This window comes from Hypanus sabinus, unplaced genomic scaffold (assembly GCF_030144855.1).
Source record: "Hypanus sabinus isolate sHypSab1 unplaced genomic scaffold, sHypSab1.hap1 scaffold_860, whole genome shotgun sequence".
NCBI lineage: Eukaryota > Metazoa > Chordata > Chondrichthyes > Myliobatiformes > Dasyatidae > Hypanus > Hypanus sabinus.
In genome coordinates, this window is record NW_026781712.1 from 111,128 (window position 1) to 125,601 (window position 14,474).

The 14,474-nt window shown below is 43.1% G+C and overlaps 1 protein-coding gene across 4 annotated transcripts in view; it reads left to right on the plus strand.

Moving 5' to 3' along the window:
- The window catches only part of LOC132390323 (zinc finger protein 229-like), a 52,149-nt gene that overhangs the window by 7,981 nt on the left and 29,694 nt on the right, over window positions 1–14,474 (plus strand). Inside the window, exons 3-4 of one of the 4 annotated variants that reach the window (XM_059962930.1) lie at window positions 7,791–7,905; window positions 9,123–13,718. The exons of 1 other annotated variant lie outside the window; for it this stretch is intronic. In XM_059962930.1, the coding sequence (XP_059818913.1) occupies window positions 9,530–10,738 (1,209 nt within the window). In that variant the 5' untranslated portion in view covers window positions 7,791–7,905; window positions 9,123–9,529 and the 3' untranslated portion in view covers window positions 10,739–13,718. Of the gene's footprint in view, window positions 1–7,790; window positions 7,906–9,122; window positions 13,719–14,474 lie in introns of those variants that run through there. 2 more of the 4 variants (XR_009510866.1, XM_059962928.1) reach the window with 2 other exon arrangements.

Below are 14,474 nucleotides of genomic sequence, written 5' to 3' on the forward strand. Positions count from 1 at the left end.
AGATTGCTAACTAACCCTTCCTCTTTGCTCAATACCCAATGTAGAATGACCTGCTCTCTAGTTGGTTCCTGAACATTCATATGCAATGGCAAGCATTTAAAGATTACGTGGATGAACTGCAATAAGTGTTCATCCCAGTTTGGCAAAAGAATAAACCAGGGAAGGTAGTGCACCCGTGACTGACAAGGGAAATTAGGGATAGTATCAAGTCCGAAGAAGAAACATATAAATTAGCCAGAAAAAGTGGCACACCTGAGGACTGGGAGAAATTCAGAGTCCAGCAGAGGAGGACAATGGGATTAATTAGGGAAGGGAAAAAAGAATTTATGAGAGAAAGCTGGTAGGGAACATAAATCTGACTGTAAAAGCTTTTATAGATAAGTGAAAAGAAAAAGATTGGTTAAGACAAATTTAGGTCCCTTACAGTTAGAAACAGGTGAATTGGTCATAGGAAACAAGGACATGGCAAACCAATTCAATAACTACTTTAGTTCTGTCTTCACTAAGGAGGACATAAATAATCTTCCGGAAACAGTAGAGGACAGAGGGTCTAGTGAGATGGAGGAACTGAGGGAAATACATGTTAGTAGGGAAGTGGTGTTAGGTAAATTGAAGGGATTAAAGGCAGATAAATCCCCAGGGCAAGATGGTCTGCATCCCAGAGTGCTTAAGAAAGTAGGCACCTATTTTGTATGTTTCTATGTGTGGAAAATTAGAATCTCCCACAATCACAACCTTGTGCTTACTACAAATATCTGCTATCTCCTTACAAATTTGCTCCTCCAATTCTCGCTCCCAATTAGGTGGTTTATAATACACCCCTATACGTGTTACTATACCTTTCCCAATCCTCAGTTCCACCCAAATAGGCTCCCTAACTGAGCCCTGTAATCTATCCTGTCAAAGCACCGCTGTAATATTTTCTCAGACAAGCATTGCAATACCTCCGCCTCTTGCCCCTCCGATTCTATCACACCTGAAGCAACGAAATCCAGGGATATTTAGTTGCCAATCACAACCCTCCTGCAACCATGTTTCACTAATAGATACAACATCATATTTCCAGTTATCAATCCATGCTCTAAGCTCATCCACCTTTCTTACAATGCTCCTATCATTAAAATAGGTGCATTCCAGAAACTTTCCACCTCTTCCTCTCTGTTTATCCCTAACGGTGCAAGCAACTTTATTATCTCTTTTTTTTCCTTCTCCCCTACATCTTCGGTCTGAGCGCTCCTACATCAGGGAGGAAGTTCAAATCAGCTCCGTGTTAAATGTTTCACCATCACGGTGACTGAAGGCAGCTGCAGGTTCATGAGGGACTGTTACTGTCAGATTCTGCAGTTCTTGCAGCTGCTCATCGCACCCAGGACTGAACCCTGGTCACTGAGCATTGGAGGAGTCTGTTCTGCTGATGTTAGCCTTAAACTAGTCAGAAGTTTTACATTGTGGATCTGTGAATGATAAAGCAATTTTGTATCATTTATCCCGTGTCTCAGGTACTTACTATCTCTATCACCCTCACTATGTAAGGCCACTCAGTCCATCTGGTTCCTGTCCATGTTTCTGTTCCATATCAGTTTATCAAAATCTATCCTTGCCATTTCCCTCTCAACCTCCCTATGATGACAGGTTACAACTAGTCACCTCTGTGTGATAAGAGATTTCCCTTGAATTTCATAGAATTATAGAAATCTACAGAGCATTATAGACGTGTTGGCCCATAATGTTGTGCCGACCATGTAACTTACTCTAGAAACTGCCAAGAATTACCCTACCGCATAGCCACCTATTTACCTAAGCTCCATGTACCTATCTAAGAGTCCCTTAAAAGACTATTGTATCCGCCTCTACCACCGTCGCTGGCAGTGCATTCCAAACAGACACAACTTTGTTTAAAAAAACTTAGCTCTGACATCTCCTCTGTACCAACGCTCAAGCAACTTAAACCTATGCCCCTCGTGTTAGCCGTTCCAGCCCTGAGAAAAAGCCTTTGGCTATCCACACGTGAAATGCCTGTCGTCATCAAATACACCTCCACGAATTTCCTGAATGATTCTCTCCATGCTGAAGAATTGTGGTTTTAACGTTCTTCAGAACTCCAGACTGAAGTGGTTAACTCCTTTTTCCCTGCTCTTTTGAACATTTTGGGTCATTTTCACTAATTTCAAAGGACTGTGCCTCAGACAGTTGGGTTGTTGCAACGCGCCTCTAAACTCTGACAGCACATCAGCGAGTTCACACTTTGGAGAGGCCGTTCACCTGCTCAGACTGTGGGAAGGGATTCGCTCAGTCATCTCACCTATTGAGACATCAGTTAGTACACACAGGTGAGAGGCCATTCACCTGCTCAGACTGTGGGAAAGGATTCACTTCATCATCTCAACTTAAGGTACATCAGTGAGTTCACACTGGGGAGAGGCCGTTCACCTGCTCAGACTGTGGGAAAGGATTCACTCAGTCATCCCACCTACAAGCACATCAGCGAGGTCACACCGGGGAGAGGCCATTCACCTGCTCAGACTGTGGGAAAGGATTCACTCAGTCATCCCACCTGCGAGCACACTACTCAGTTCACACTGGGGAGACTCTGGACACAAATAAATCAGTTCTATTTTAAACTCTGTCTCTGGTACTTAGTGAATTTATAACACACGTAGTGCACAGTAGAGAGTCAACTCAGGCTGCCTGGACCTTGCTGAGATTCAATTCCACGACAGTCCTTTTAAATCATCCCCTGTTATTCAGCTCTCACTCTCCCTGTGGTGATGGGTTCCAAACAGTCACTACTCTGTGGGTGAAGAGGTTTCCCTTGAATTTCCTGCAGACTGAAGAAGTTGAGCTGACTGCAGTTCTACCTGAGATGTTCTTCGCCCTTCAAATCTCTGGATGAGGAAGAGTGACATTGGTAGTTAACCTCCGTAATCACGACTCATTTCCATCTTATGGGTCATTTCTCCTGATAACAAAGGGTTGTTGAAAACACCTGTGTTCTTTAAAGACTGGAAGTAGAATCGGAAACCATCAGTTGGATGTTCAAAGAATCATGGTCAGAAACCAGAGGCAGGTCTGCACACGGTAGAGTTTGGGGCTCTGGAAGATGGTTGGGGTAAGAATGTATCATGAGAAGGGAATCAGCAGCAGGGAGAGGAACTGCATAACAGAGTAGGAACATTTCGAAGCTGATTAACAGAAAATAATTGTGTTGTCTGACTGATGACAGAAACAATACCTGTTGTGAGGTGCTCCATTGGTCGAGGGAGATGTGGGTGTTGGGAATGGTTATATCTATTGAGGGAGTTAGTCCTGCTTGTTTATCCTGTAGTATAATTTCTGGATGGTTATTATATAACCACATAACAATTACAGCACGGAAACAGGCCATCTCGGCCCTTCTAGTCCGTGCTGAAACCTTACTCTCACCTAATCCCACCGAACTGCACTCACCCCATAAAAAATATCGAACCTGCTTCTACCACTTCTACTAGAAGCTCCTCCACACAGCTACCACTCTCTGAGTAAAGAAGTTCCCGCTCATGTTACCCCTAAACTTTTTCCCCCTAACTCTCAACTCATGTCCTTTTGTTTGCATCTCCCCTACTCTCAATGGAAAAAGCCTATCCACGTCAACTCGATCTATCCCCATCATAATTTTAAAGACCTTTATCGAGTCCCCCCTCAACCTTCTACACTCCAAAGAATAAAGACCTAACTTGTTCAACCTTTCCCAATAACTTAGGTGTTGAAACCCAGGTAACATTCTAGAAAATGTTCTCCGTACTCTCTCAATTATATTGACATCTTTCCTATAATTCGGTGAACAGAACTGCACACAATACTCCATATTTGGCCTGAACAATGCCTTGTATAATTTTAACATTACATCCCAACTCCTATACTCAGTGCTCTGATTTATAAAGGCCAGCATACCAAAAGCTTTCTTTACAACCCTATCCACATGAGATTCCACCTTCAAGGGACTATTCACCATTATTCTATTATCTATGCCCCATAGATCACTCTGTCTACTGCATTCTTCAATGCCCTACCATTTACCATGTAAGTCCTATTTTGATTAGACCTACCAAAATGTAGCACCTCACACTTATCAGCATTAACCTCCATCTGCGATCTTTCTGTCCACTCTTCTAACTGGCTTAAATCTCTCTGCAAGCTTTGCAAACCTACTTCATTATCCACAATGCCACCTATCTTAGTATTATCTGCATACTTTCCAATCCAATTTACCACTCCATCATCCAGATCATTAATGTATATGACAAACAACATTGGACCCAGTACTAATCCCTGAGGCACACAGCTAGTCACCGGCCTCTAGCCTGACAAACAGTTATCCACCACTACTCTCTGGCATCTCCCACCCAGCCACTGTTGAATCCATTTTACTACTTCAATATTAATACCTGACGATTGAACCTTTGTAACTGTCCTTCCGTGTGGAATCTTGTCAAAGGCCTTACTGAAGTCCATATAGACAACATCCACTGCTTTACCCTCATCAACTTTCCTAGTAACCACTTCAAAAAGTTCAATACGGTTTGTCAAACATGATCTTCCACGCACAAATCCATGTTGACTGTTCCTAATCAAACCCTGTCTAATCAGATAATTATATACCATATCCAAGAATATTTTCCAATAATTTATCCATCACTGACGTCAAACTTACAGGCCCATCATTGCTAGGTTTACTGTGAGACCCCTTTTTAAACAATGGAACATGAGCAATTTGCCAATCTTCCGGCACCATCCATGTTTTTAATGATATTTGAAATATTTCCGACGGAGCTCCAGCTGTTTCTACACTAAATTCCTTCAAGGTTCTTGAGAATATCCTGTCAGGAACCGGAGGGTTGTCCACTTTTATATTCCTTAAAAGCTCCTTACTTCCTTTTCTTTAATCATCAGAGTTTCCGTATCTACCCTACTTGTTTCTCTTACCTTACATAATTCAATATCCTTCTCCTTTGTGAATACCAATGAAAATAATTTTTCAAAATCTCCCCCATAGCTGTCCACTCTGATTCTCTAAGGGACCAATTTTATCCCTCACTATCGTTTTGCTATTAATATAACTGTAGAAACCCTTTGGATTCATTTTCACCTTACTTGCCAAAGCAACCTCATATCCTCTTTTAGCTTTTCTAATTACTTTCTTAAGATTCTTTTTACATTCTTTATATTCCTCGAGCACCTCATTTGCTCCATGCTGCCTATATTTATTATAGATCTCTTTTTCCGAACCATGTTTCCAATATCTCTTGAAACCATGGCTCTCTAGAACTTTTAACCTTTCCTTTCAACCTAATAGGAACATAAAGATCCTGTACCCTCAAAATTTCACCTTTAAATGAACTCCATTTCTTTGTTGTATCCTTCCCATAAACAAATTGTCCCAATCCACTCCTAAATCTTTTCACATTTCATCAAAGTCAGCCTTTCTCCAATCAAAAATCTCAACCCTGGGTCCAGTCCTATCCTTTTCCATAATTATATTGAAACTAATGGTATTGTGATCACTGGACCCGAAGTGCTCCCCAACACATACCTCTGTCACCTGACCTATCTCTTTCCCAGCAGGAGATCCAACACTGCCATTTCTCTAATTGGTACCTCCATGTATTGCTGCAAAAACCTATCCTGCACACATTTTACAAACTCCAAACCATCCATCCCTTTTACAGAATGGACTTCCAGTCTGTGTGTGGAAAATTAAAATCTGCCACAATCACAACCTTGTGCTTACTACAAATATCTGCTATCTCCTTACAAATTTGCTCCTCCAATTCTCGCTCCCCATTATGTGGTCTATAATACACCCTTATAAGTGTTACTACACCTTTCCCATTCCTCAATTCCACCCAAGTAGTCTCCCTAGACGAGCCCTCTAATCTGTCCTGTCAAAACACCAATGTAATATTTTCTCGGACAAGCAATGCAATGCCTCATCCTCTTGCCCCTCCGATTCTATCACACCTTAAACAATGAAATCTAGGAATATTTAGTTGCCAATCACACCTGTCCTGCAACCATGTTTCACTAATAGCTACAACATCATATTTCCATGTCTCAATCCATGCTCTAACCTCATCCACCTATCTAACAATGCTCCTAGCATTAAAATAGATGCATTTAAGAATCTCTCCACCTCTTCCTCTCTGTTTATCCCTAATGGTGCTCGCAACTTTATTACCTTTTTGTTTTCCTTCTCCCCTACATCTTCGGTCTGAACCCTCCTACATCAGGGAGGAAGTTCAAATCACCTCTGTGTTAAAAGTTTAACCATCACAGTAACTGAAGGCAGCTGCAGGTTCATGAGGAACTGTTACTGTCTAATTCTGCAGTTTTTGCGGCTGCTCATCGCACCCAGGACTGAACCCTGGTCACTGAGCATTGGAGGAGTCTGTTCTGCTGATGTTAGTGTTAAACTAGACTGGTGTTTAATACTGTGGATCTGTGAAAGATAAAACAGTTTTGTATCAAATCCCATGTCTCAGGTACTTACTGTTTGTACCACACTCACAATGTACACTGGAAAGGCCACTCGGCCCATCTGGTTCCTGCCCATGTTTCTGTTCCACATCCGTATATCAAAATCTACCCCTGCCGTTCCCCTCTCACTCTCCTTGAGATGACAGGTTGCAACTAGTCACCACTCTGTGGGATAGGAGATTTCCCTTGAATTTCATAGAATCATCGAAATCTATTTTCCTAAGCTCCATGTACCTTTCTGAGAGTCTCTTAAAAGACCCTATTGTATCTGCCTCTACCACTGTCAGTGCATTCCACACACACACCACTACCACTCTTTGCTTAAAAAAATCTTTGCTCTGATATCTCCTCTGCAACTACTTCCAGGCAGCTTAAACCTATTTCCCCTCGTGTTAGCCATTTCTGCACTGGGAAAAAGCCTCTGGCTATCCACACGACCAATGCCTCTCATCATCTTATACACCTGAATGATTTTCTCCAGTCTGAGTAAGATGATGAGCTCACTGTGGTTTTGACATTCTCGCCCCTCCCCATCCCCTCCCCCTCTCCTACCCCTCTCCCCCTCCCTGTCTTTCCCTCCCCCTCCCTTCCCCCTCCTCCTTTGTGTTTTACGTCAAAGACCCTTCTCACTCAGGCACTTAAAGCGACACTCGCAGTAAACGAACCTGCAGTTTCGTAACACAATGCACCTCCAAAGTCTGACAGCAGACAAGTGAGTGAATCTTCGATGGTGCAGAGTCAAAAACCAAAGATTTGCCAGATTGAGTCAGGCTTTGGGGCTGCAAAGAGAGATGGGGTCTAGAGGTTACGAGGAGGAGGAATCAGACCAGCAGGATGTGGCTACACAAGAAAGATTAGAAGCATTTGGAAACTGGTTGATCGAAAAAAAAAGGTGGTTAATTTCTGCAAAATACTGGTGGAAATCAACAGTCAGGCAGCAATTGTGAAGAGGCATGAAAAGACAACGTTTAGACCGAGCCTCTTCAGCACGCCTAGACTGTGTACTCCGCTGCTTAGTTGCTGCTTGAACTGCAGAGTTCCTCCAGCATTTTGTGTGTATGTATCTCTGTATTCCCAGCAACTGCAGAATCTCCTGTGTTTTATAACCGCATTTTACTTTGGCATTAGATGCGCGTTGATATTGAGTATATTGCTTATGGGAGCTGCTTTCTGCGTTAAAACAGCTACAGATTTTTCGATACACACGAAAAAAAATAAGGTATGGACCTTGAACCGGTGCCTGCACAAATTTTTAATGGCACTCTGATTACCCATAGGGCCATGAGTTAAAAATTTCGCTGTCGATGAAATGCGCAGGCGTCAGGCTGAGGACATCCCCAAGTATCACGTATGCACGCAGCACACTGAAGGCATTGAAAATGTCGGATGTAGGTAAGAGCGATTGTCCGTGATTTTATCTTAAACACTGGCTTCAGGATAATTCCTGTGAAATCCAGACATCATAGTCCGCAATCCCGGGTCAGTCCTGCTCTCTTCCCTCTCTCTCAGCCCCACGATCCGTACACGGTCCCAGGGGAGCTTCCGGCTGATGAGGGAATGGGAACCGATGGATCTCTCAGACAGAGCTGAGCTCCAGCTATCTAAATGCAAGGATTAGGAACTCGGAGGAAGGGCACAAAATCTTTTACATCACCAGTTGAGAAAATCACTTTTGTTCTACCTCCAATCACAAAGAAGAGGAAATCTGCAGATGCTGGAAATCCCAAGCAACACACACAAAATGCCAGAGGAACTCAGCATTGGTACTCAATCCAGTCAATGCCAAACAAACATTTAAACTGTCTAATGCAACTACCTGCACTGGGACCATCGCCCTCCATACCCCTACTGTCCAGGCTCCCATCCAAACTTCTTTTAAATGGTGAAACCGAGCTCATATTCACCACTTGTCCTGGCATCTCACTGCACGCTCTCACGACCATTTCAGTAAAGAGCTTTTCCAAATGTTCCCATTAAATTTTCACTTCCCCGCTTACCCATGACCTATGGTTGTCATCACACCCATCCTCAGTGGAAAAAGCTGCTTACCTGTACCCTATCTATACTGTCATAATGTTGTCTATTCCCAACAAATCCTCAAAGAAATGTATAATATCTTTGTTTATGTTTAGAGCCTTTTTCAGATGTATAAGATGATGAGGGACACTGATCGTGTGGATAGCTAGAGGTTTTTACCCCAGGGCTGAAATGGCTAATGTGAAGGGGTATAGTTTCAAGGTGCTTGAAAGTTGATATGGAGGGGATGTCAGGGGTAACTTTATTTACACAGAGTTGTGGGTGCATGGAACGGATTGCAGGCTACTTGTGTGAGATTGTTTCAGTTACTGTGGGGGAGGAACCCATGCAGCTCAGGAGGAACAGGGAATAATACCAATTGAGAGAGTCAGACTGAGCCAGGTCACAGATTGGAGACGGCAGAAATGCCCCATTCTTATAGAGACAGGAAAAGCGTCAGGAGATGATTTCTGTCTCCAACTTGGGTTGAACTTCACTGTAACAGTGTGATGCCAGGTCACACCTTGACAACTCAAGCGATCTCATTAGAAATGTCCTACACCCATTGATGGATTTTGTAAATCTTTTTACAGGTTAAAAATGACAAGGAATTTGCCTAAGGGAATCTCGAACACAACACGCCAGTTTTGCTGTCTCTGTCCAGATATTTAAGAACAGGAGCAAGGGATTCAGCCGATCATCCTTCCTGCTCAGACTGTCGAGAGGGATTCACTTGATCATCTGACCAATTGGCATGCCCATTAGTTTACATGGGGGGAGCCCATTCATCTGCTCAGACGGTGGGAATGGATTCACTCAGTCATCTCAACTGAAGGTACATCAGCAAGTTCACACTGGGACAAGGCCATTCACCTGTCCTGTGAGTGAGCAGGGATTCAGTGGGTCTTCCCACCTGTGGACACACCAGTCAGATCACATTGGGCAAAGACTGGTCATCTGAAGAATTTGTGGGGAAGCATTCACTCTGTCATCTGACCTAATGGCTCAACAGCGAGTTCACACTCGGGAGCGGCCGTTCACCTGCTCAGACTGTGGGAAAGGATTCACTCAGTCATCTCAGTTACTGAGACACCAGTCAGTTCACACTGGGGACAGGCCATTCAACTGCTCGCTCTGCAGGAAGGGATTCCCTTCCGCATATAAGCTACTGAGACACCAGTCAGTTCACACTCGGGAGCGGCCGTTCACCTGCTCAGACTGTGGGAAAGGATTCACTCAGTCATCTCAGTTACTGAGACACCAGTCAGTTCACACTGGGGACAGGCCATTCAACTGCTCGCTCTGCAGGAAGGGATTCCCTTCCGCATATAAGCTACTGAGACACCAGTCAGTTCACACTGGAGAGAGGCCGTTCACCTGCTCAGATTGTGGGAAGGGATTCGCACAGTCATCTCAACTGAAGGTACATCAGCGAGTTCACACTGGGGAAAGGCCGTTCACCTGCTCGGACTGTGGGAAGGGATTCACTTCATCATCTCTACTGAAGGTACATCAGCGAGTTCACACTGGGGAGAAGCCATTCACCTGCTTGGACTGTGGCAAGGCATTCACTTCATCAGCTCACTTACTGAGACACCAGCAGCGAGTTCACACTGGGGAGAAGCCATTCACCTGCTCAATCTGTGGGAAAGGATTCACTTCGTCATATAAGTTACTGAAACACCGGTCAGTTCACACCAGAGAGTGGCCGTTCACCTGCTCAGACTGCGGGAAGGGATTCACCGAATTACCTCAACTGAAGGTACATCAGCGAGTTCACACCAGAGAGAGGCCATTCACCTGCTCAAAATGTGGGAAGGGATTCACTCAGTCATCTCAACTGAAGGTACATCAGCGAGTTCACACTGGAGAGAAGCCGTTCACCTGCTCAGACTGTGGGAAAGGTTTTACTCAGTTATCTCAACTGAAGGCACACCAGAGCGTTCACACCGGAGAGTGGCCAATCACCTGCTCGGACTGCGGGAAGGGATTCGCTTCGTCATCCCATCTGAAGATACATCAGCGAGTTCACACTGGAGAGAAGCCGTTCACCTGCTCAGACTGTGGGAAGGGTTTCTCTTCGTCATCCCACCTGAAGGTACATCAGCGAGTTCACACTGGAGAGAGGCCATTCACCTGCTCAAACTGTGGGAAAGGATTCACTCAGTCATCCATCCTAAAGGCACACCAGCGACTTCACACTGGGTAGAGACTGATCTGCTCGGACTTTGGAAAAAGATTCTCTCAGCCAAATCAACCAGTGTGCATCATTGAGTTCACACTGGGGAGAGGCCATTCACCGGCTGTGAATGTAGGAAGCGATTCACTCCATCATCTAATCTTATGTAGCTCTCAGTTCTTCTGGCAGCTTAACAGAGGGGGTTATAGCCCCCCCCCCCCCCCCCAGTCCAGTTTGGCCAAACTGAAGAATCTCGTTTGGGTGGATACTGTGCGATGTGTCCCCTGTGTAATGTGTCCCTGGGGTTCATACTTTCTGTGGACTGTCTCTTTAAAATGCAAAGAGAACCGAGACTGACGTTGGACACGCTGTTGGATTTCTGCAGAAGTGCTGGGTTGCTATGATGACCAGCTAATGTTTATGTTCTGTGTGGTTAAGCAAGGTCAGAATGATCCTTTACCGACACAGAACAAGCAAGCGACTTCTTACAGAGAGAGGGGGCGGAGCTACGTGATGGACAGCTGGTGTTCAGCACAACGGTATTTAAACACACGTAACTGCTTTACTCGCAGGGCACGCAGACGCTCAAAGGCTAGTGATGAACGTTTCTGCTGGTTGGACTTTCTTGTACCCACAAGGGTGGGATTTGAGGATTGATAAAGAAGAATCGATCTGTGGCTGTTAGTGCGTGTAAGAGCGACCCTGTGGGATCTACCGGAGAGTCTAACCCTTACCTGGGTTGGTAGACTTTCTCGTGAAGAAGGTGCTCTTGAGTTGGTCACGTCTGGCTAACTTGGAAGATTTGATGGGCATTGGAAAAGGTCGACAACACCTGTTTACTTGGATTACATCTCCCTCACCCTCGCCCTCTCCTTCCCTCCCTCCCTCCCCCTCCAATCTTGTGAACTAAATTGAATCTACCACATCATCGTAAGACTGGCGGTGAAGACCCGAGGGGCAGAATGGTCTACTTCTGCACCTATTTCCTATTGTCTATTGACTATATCGTTTACCACCTAGGTTTTGGATTTTATATACAGGTGGCTCCCGTTTTTCGGACGTTTGCTTTACAACAGCTCATTGTTATGAAAGACCTACGTTAGTACCTGTTTTTTCTAACCAAAGAGGATTTTCGCTTTTACGATAAAGATGATGCCTGCTTTATATGTGAGTTTACCCCGAGAAAGGCTACCGTGACCGTGAAGCCTTGTGCGGCAGTTGTGTATGCATGCGTGCACGTGCCGATTTTTTTTTTCTCTCCAAATCAATTTCAGTTCACTATCTTCTGGATTTTCAGTGAAACTACACCGTACATACAATATTTCTACTTTATATAGTGTGTATACTTATCATTCCTACTTTTACTATAGGTTAGTGTTATTTTAGGTTTTATGTGCTATTTGGTATGATTTGGTGGGTTATTCTTTGGGCCTGGGAACATCCACAATCTTTTCCCATTTAAATTAATGGTGATTGCTTCTTCGCTTCATGACATTTCGGCTTACAAATGGTTTCATAGGAACGCTCTAGCTTTAGATACAGGGGGAAACCTGTATTTACACCTATGCATAACATTGCTAACCCTTGGATTATCTGGTTTAAGTTCACTATTATTAGTAGTTACCACTAAAATAGTGTTTGTTCACTGCAAAACCCTACTCCCAAGTGTGTTCAATTGTTGCTGGTAGTTTTATAGGTTTGCGTCTCTGCGACACCTGAAGTAACAAATGGTACATGATATGTGATTACACTATTAAGATTTATAATTCTTACTTTGAATAAAGGGTCAGTAAAGAAAACAAAAAAAAAGAAAAAGGGCCCACTCAATCCATTCACGTCTTCTCATCTCTCCCCAGCAAAAGACCCTGAAAATCTCTTTTCCAGACTCACAAGAAAGAACATTTCTGTCATTGGATAGCCTCGCACTCCAAAACCCTGTCATCTCTAGTTGTAACCTATACATTGCTGCTGCAGAGAAACCATTACCTCAGCAGTGAAACATTACAGAGAGGCCATTACATCAGCAATTGAATCCTTACAGTGTGTTACACTTGTGACACACTACCGGGTTCAAACTGGGGAGAAAGTTTCAATGAGCTGCATGCTGGATATTAGTCTATCACCGTTGCTGAATGCAATTTTGGGAGTGACTGTCGGTGCTGAACTCTGCAATTATTGCTGCTGCTCACCACACCCAGTTCTGCACCATGGTCACTGGGCATTGGAGGAGTTTTTTCTGCTGCACATTCACCTTTAATGGAACTGCAGTTTAATATTCTGGATCTGAGACAAATAAACCAGTTCTATTTTAAACTCTGTCTTCCACCTACTAAATCTGCCTCAGCTATTCAATCGTTTCTCTCTAATTATGATATCTCTGATATATGGTGTTTCCTTCATCCTACTGAGAGAGATTATTCTTTTTTTTCACATGTTCACCATACCTTTACTAGAATTGACTACTTCTTACTCGACAATCAACTCATTCCATTTGTCTATTCTTGTGATTATCAGAGTATACTGATTTCTGACCATGCCCCAATTACTCTGTCCTTAAATTTTCCTGGCCTTCCTCAGAGGAATAAACACTGGCGGTTTGATAAGACTTTACTATTGGATGATGATTTTCTAAAATTTATCAAAGATCAGATAACCTTTTATTTTAACACCAATACATCACCTGAAGTGTCATCCCAGATTGTCTGGGATGCCATGAAAGCGTATCTGAGGGGTCAAATAATCTCCTATACAGCAATTCTTAATAGAAAGTCCTGTGCAGATTGATTAGACCTCATTAATCAGATTAAAGAGTTGAATCAACTCCATGCGCAAACTAAGAATCTTGAACTATACAAGAAACGTGTAGAACTTCAAACTAAATTTAATCTTCTGTCCACTCAATCTGTCGAACGCCAACTTCTTGAAAGTAAGAGTGGTTTTTATATTCATGGTGACAAATCTGGTAAATTTCTAGCCAATCAGCTGAGGCATTCCAAAGCCAAGCAACATATTACAAAGATTCAGAAGGAGAATGGAGACCTTACATCGGATCACTTAGAAATCAATGACGCATTTAAAAAATTCTATTCTCGACTTTATTCCTCTGAATCATTAAATGACAATATCTCTATCAATCATTTTTTAAATAATCTGAATATTCCTTCACTTTCATCCGATTTTAAAGCCAAACTTAATGCACCTATATCATTAGAAGAAATATCTTCTGCAATTTCTGCATTGTCCTCAGGGAAATCTCCAGGACCTGATGGGTTCCCCATAGAATTTTATAAATCATTCTCTTCACTTCTCTCCCCTCAGTTACTTTCAGTATTATCTGACTCATTTAACTACAGCAAATTGCCACCCTCTTTCAATGAGGCTTCTATTATTCTTTTATTTAGAAAGGGTAAAGACACAACAGAGTGTTCCTCGTATAGGCCGATTTCATTGCTTAATGTTGATGTTAAAATCTTGGCCAAAGTTTTGGCATAGATTAGAAACTTATTCCCTCTATTGTTTCTGATGATCAAACTGGTTTTATTAAAAACCGTCTTCCTTTTTTTTTAACATTCGGCGTTTATTTAACATTTTATATTCACCTCCAACTGGGATTCCTGAATGTGTTATTTCCCTTGATGCGGAGAAAGCATTTGATCGTATAGAGTGGAACTACCATTTTGCAGTTTTAGAAAAAATTTGACTTCGGTCAAAGTTTTATCTCTTGGATCAAATTGCTGTATTTGTGTCCGACTGCCTCTGTTTTAAC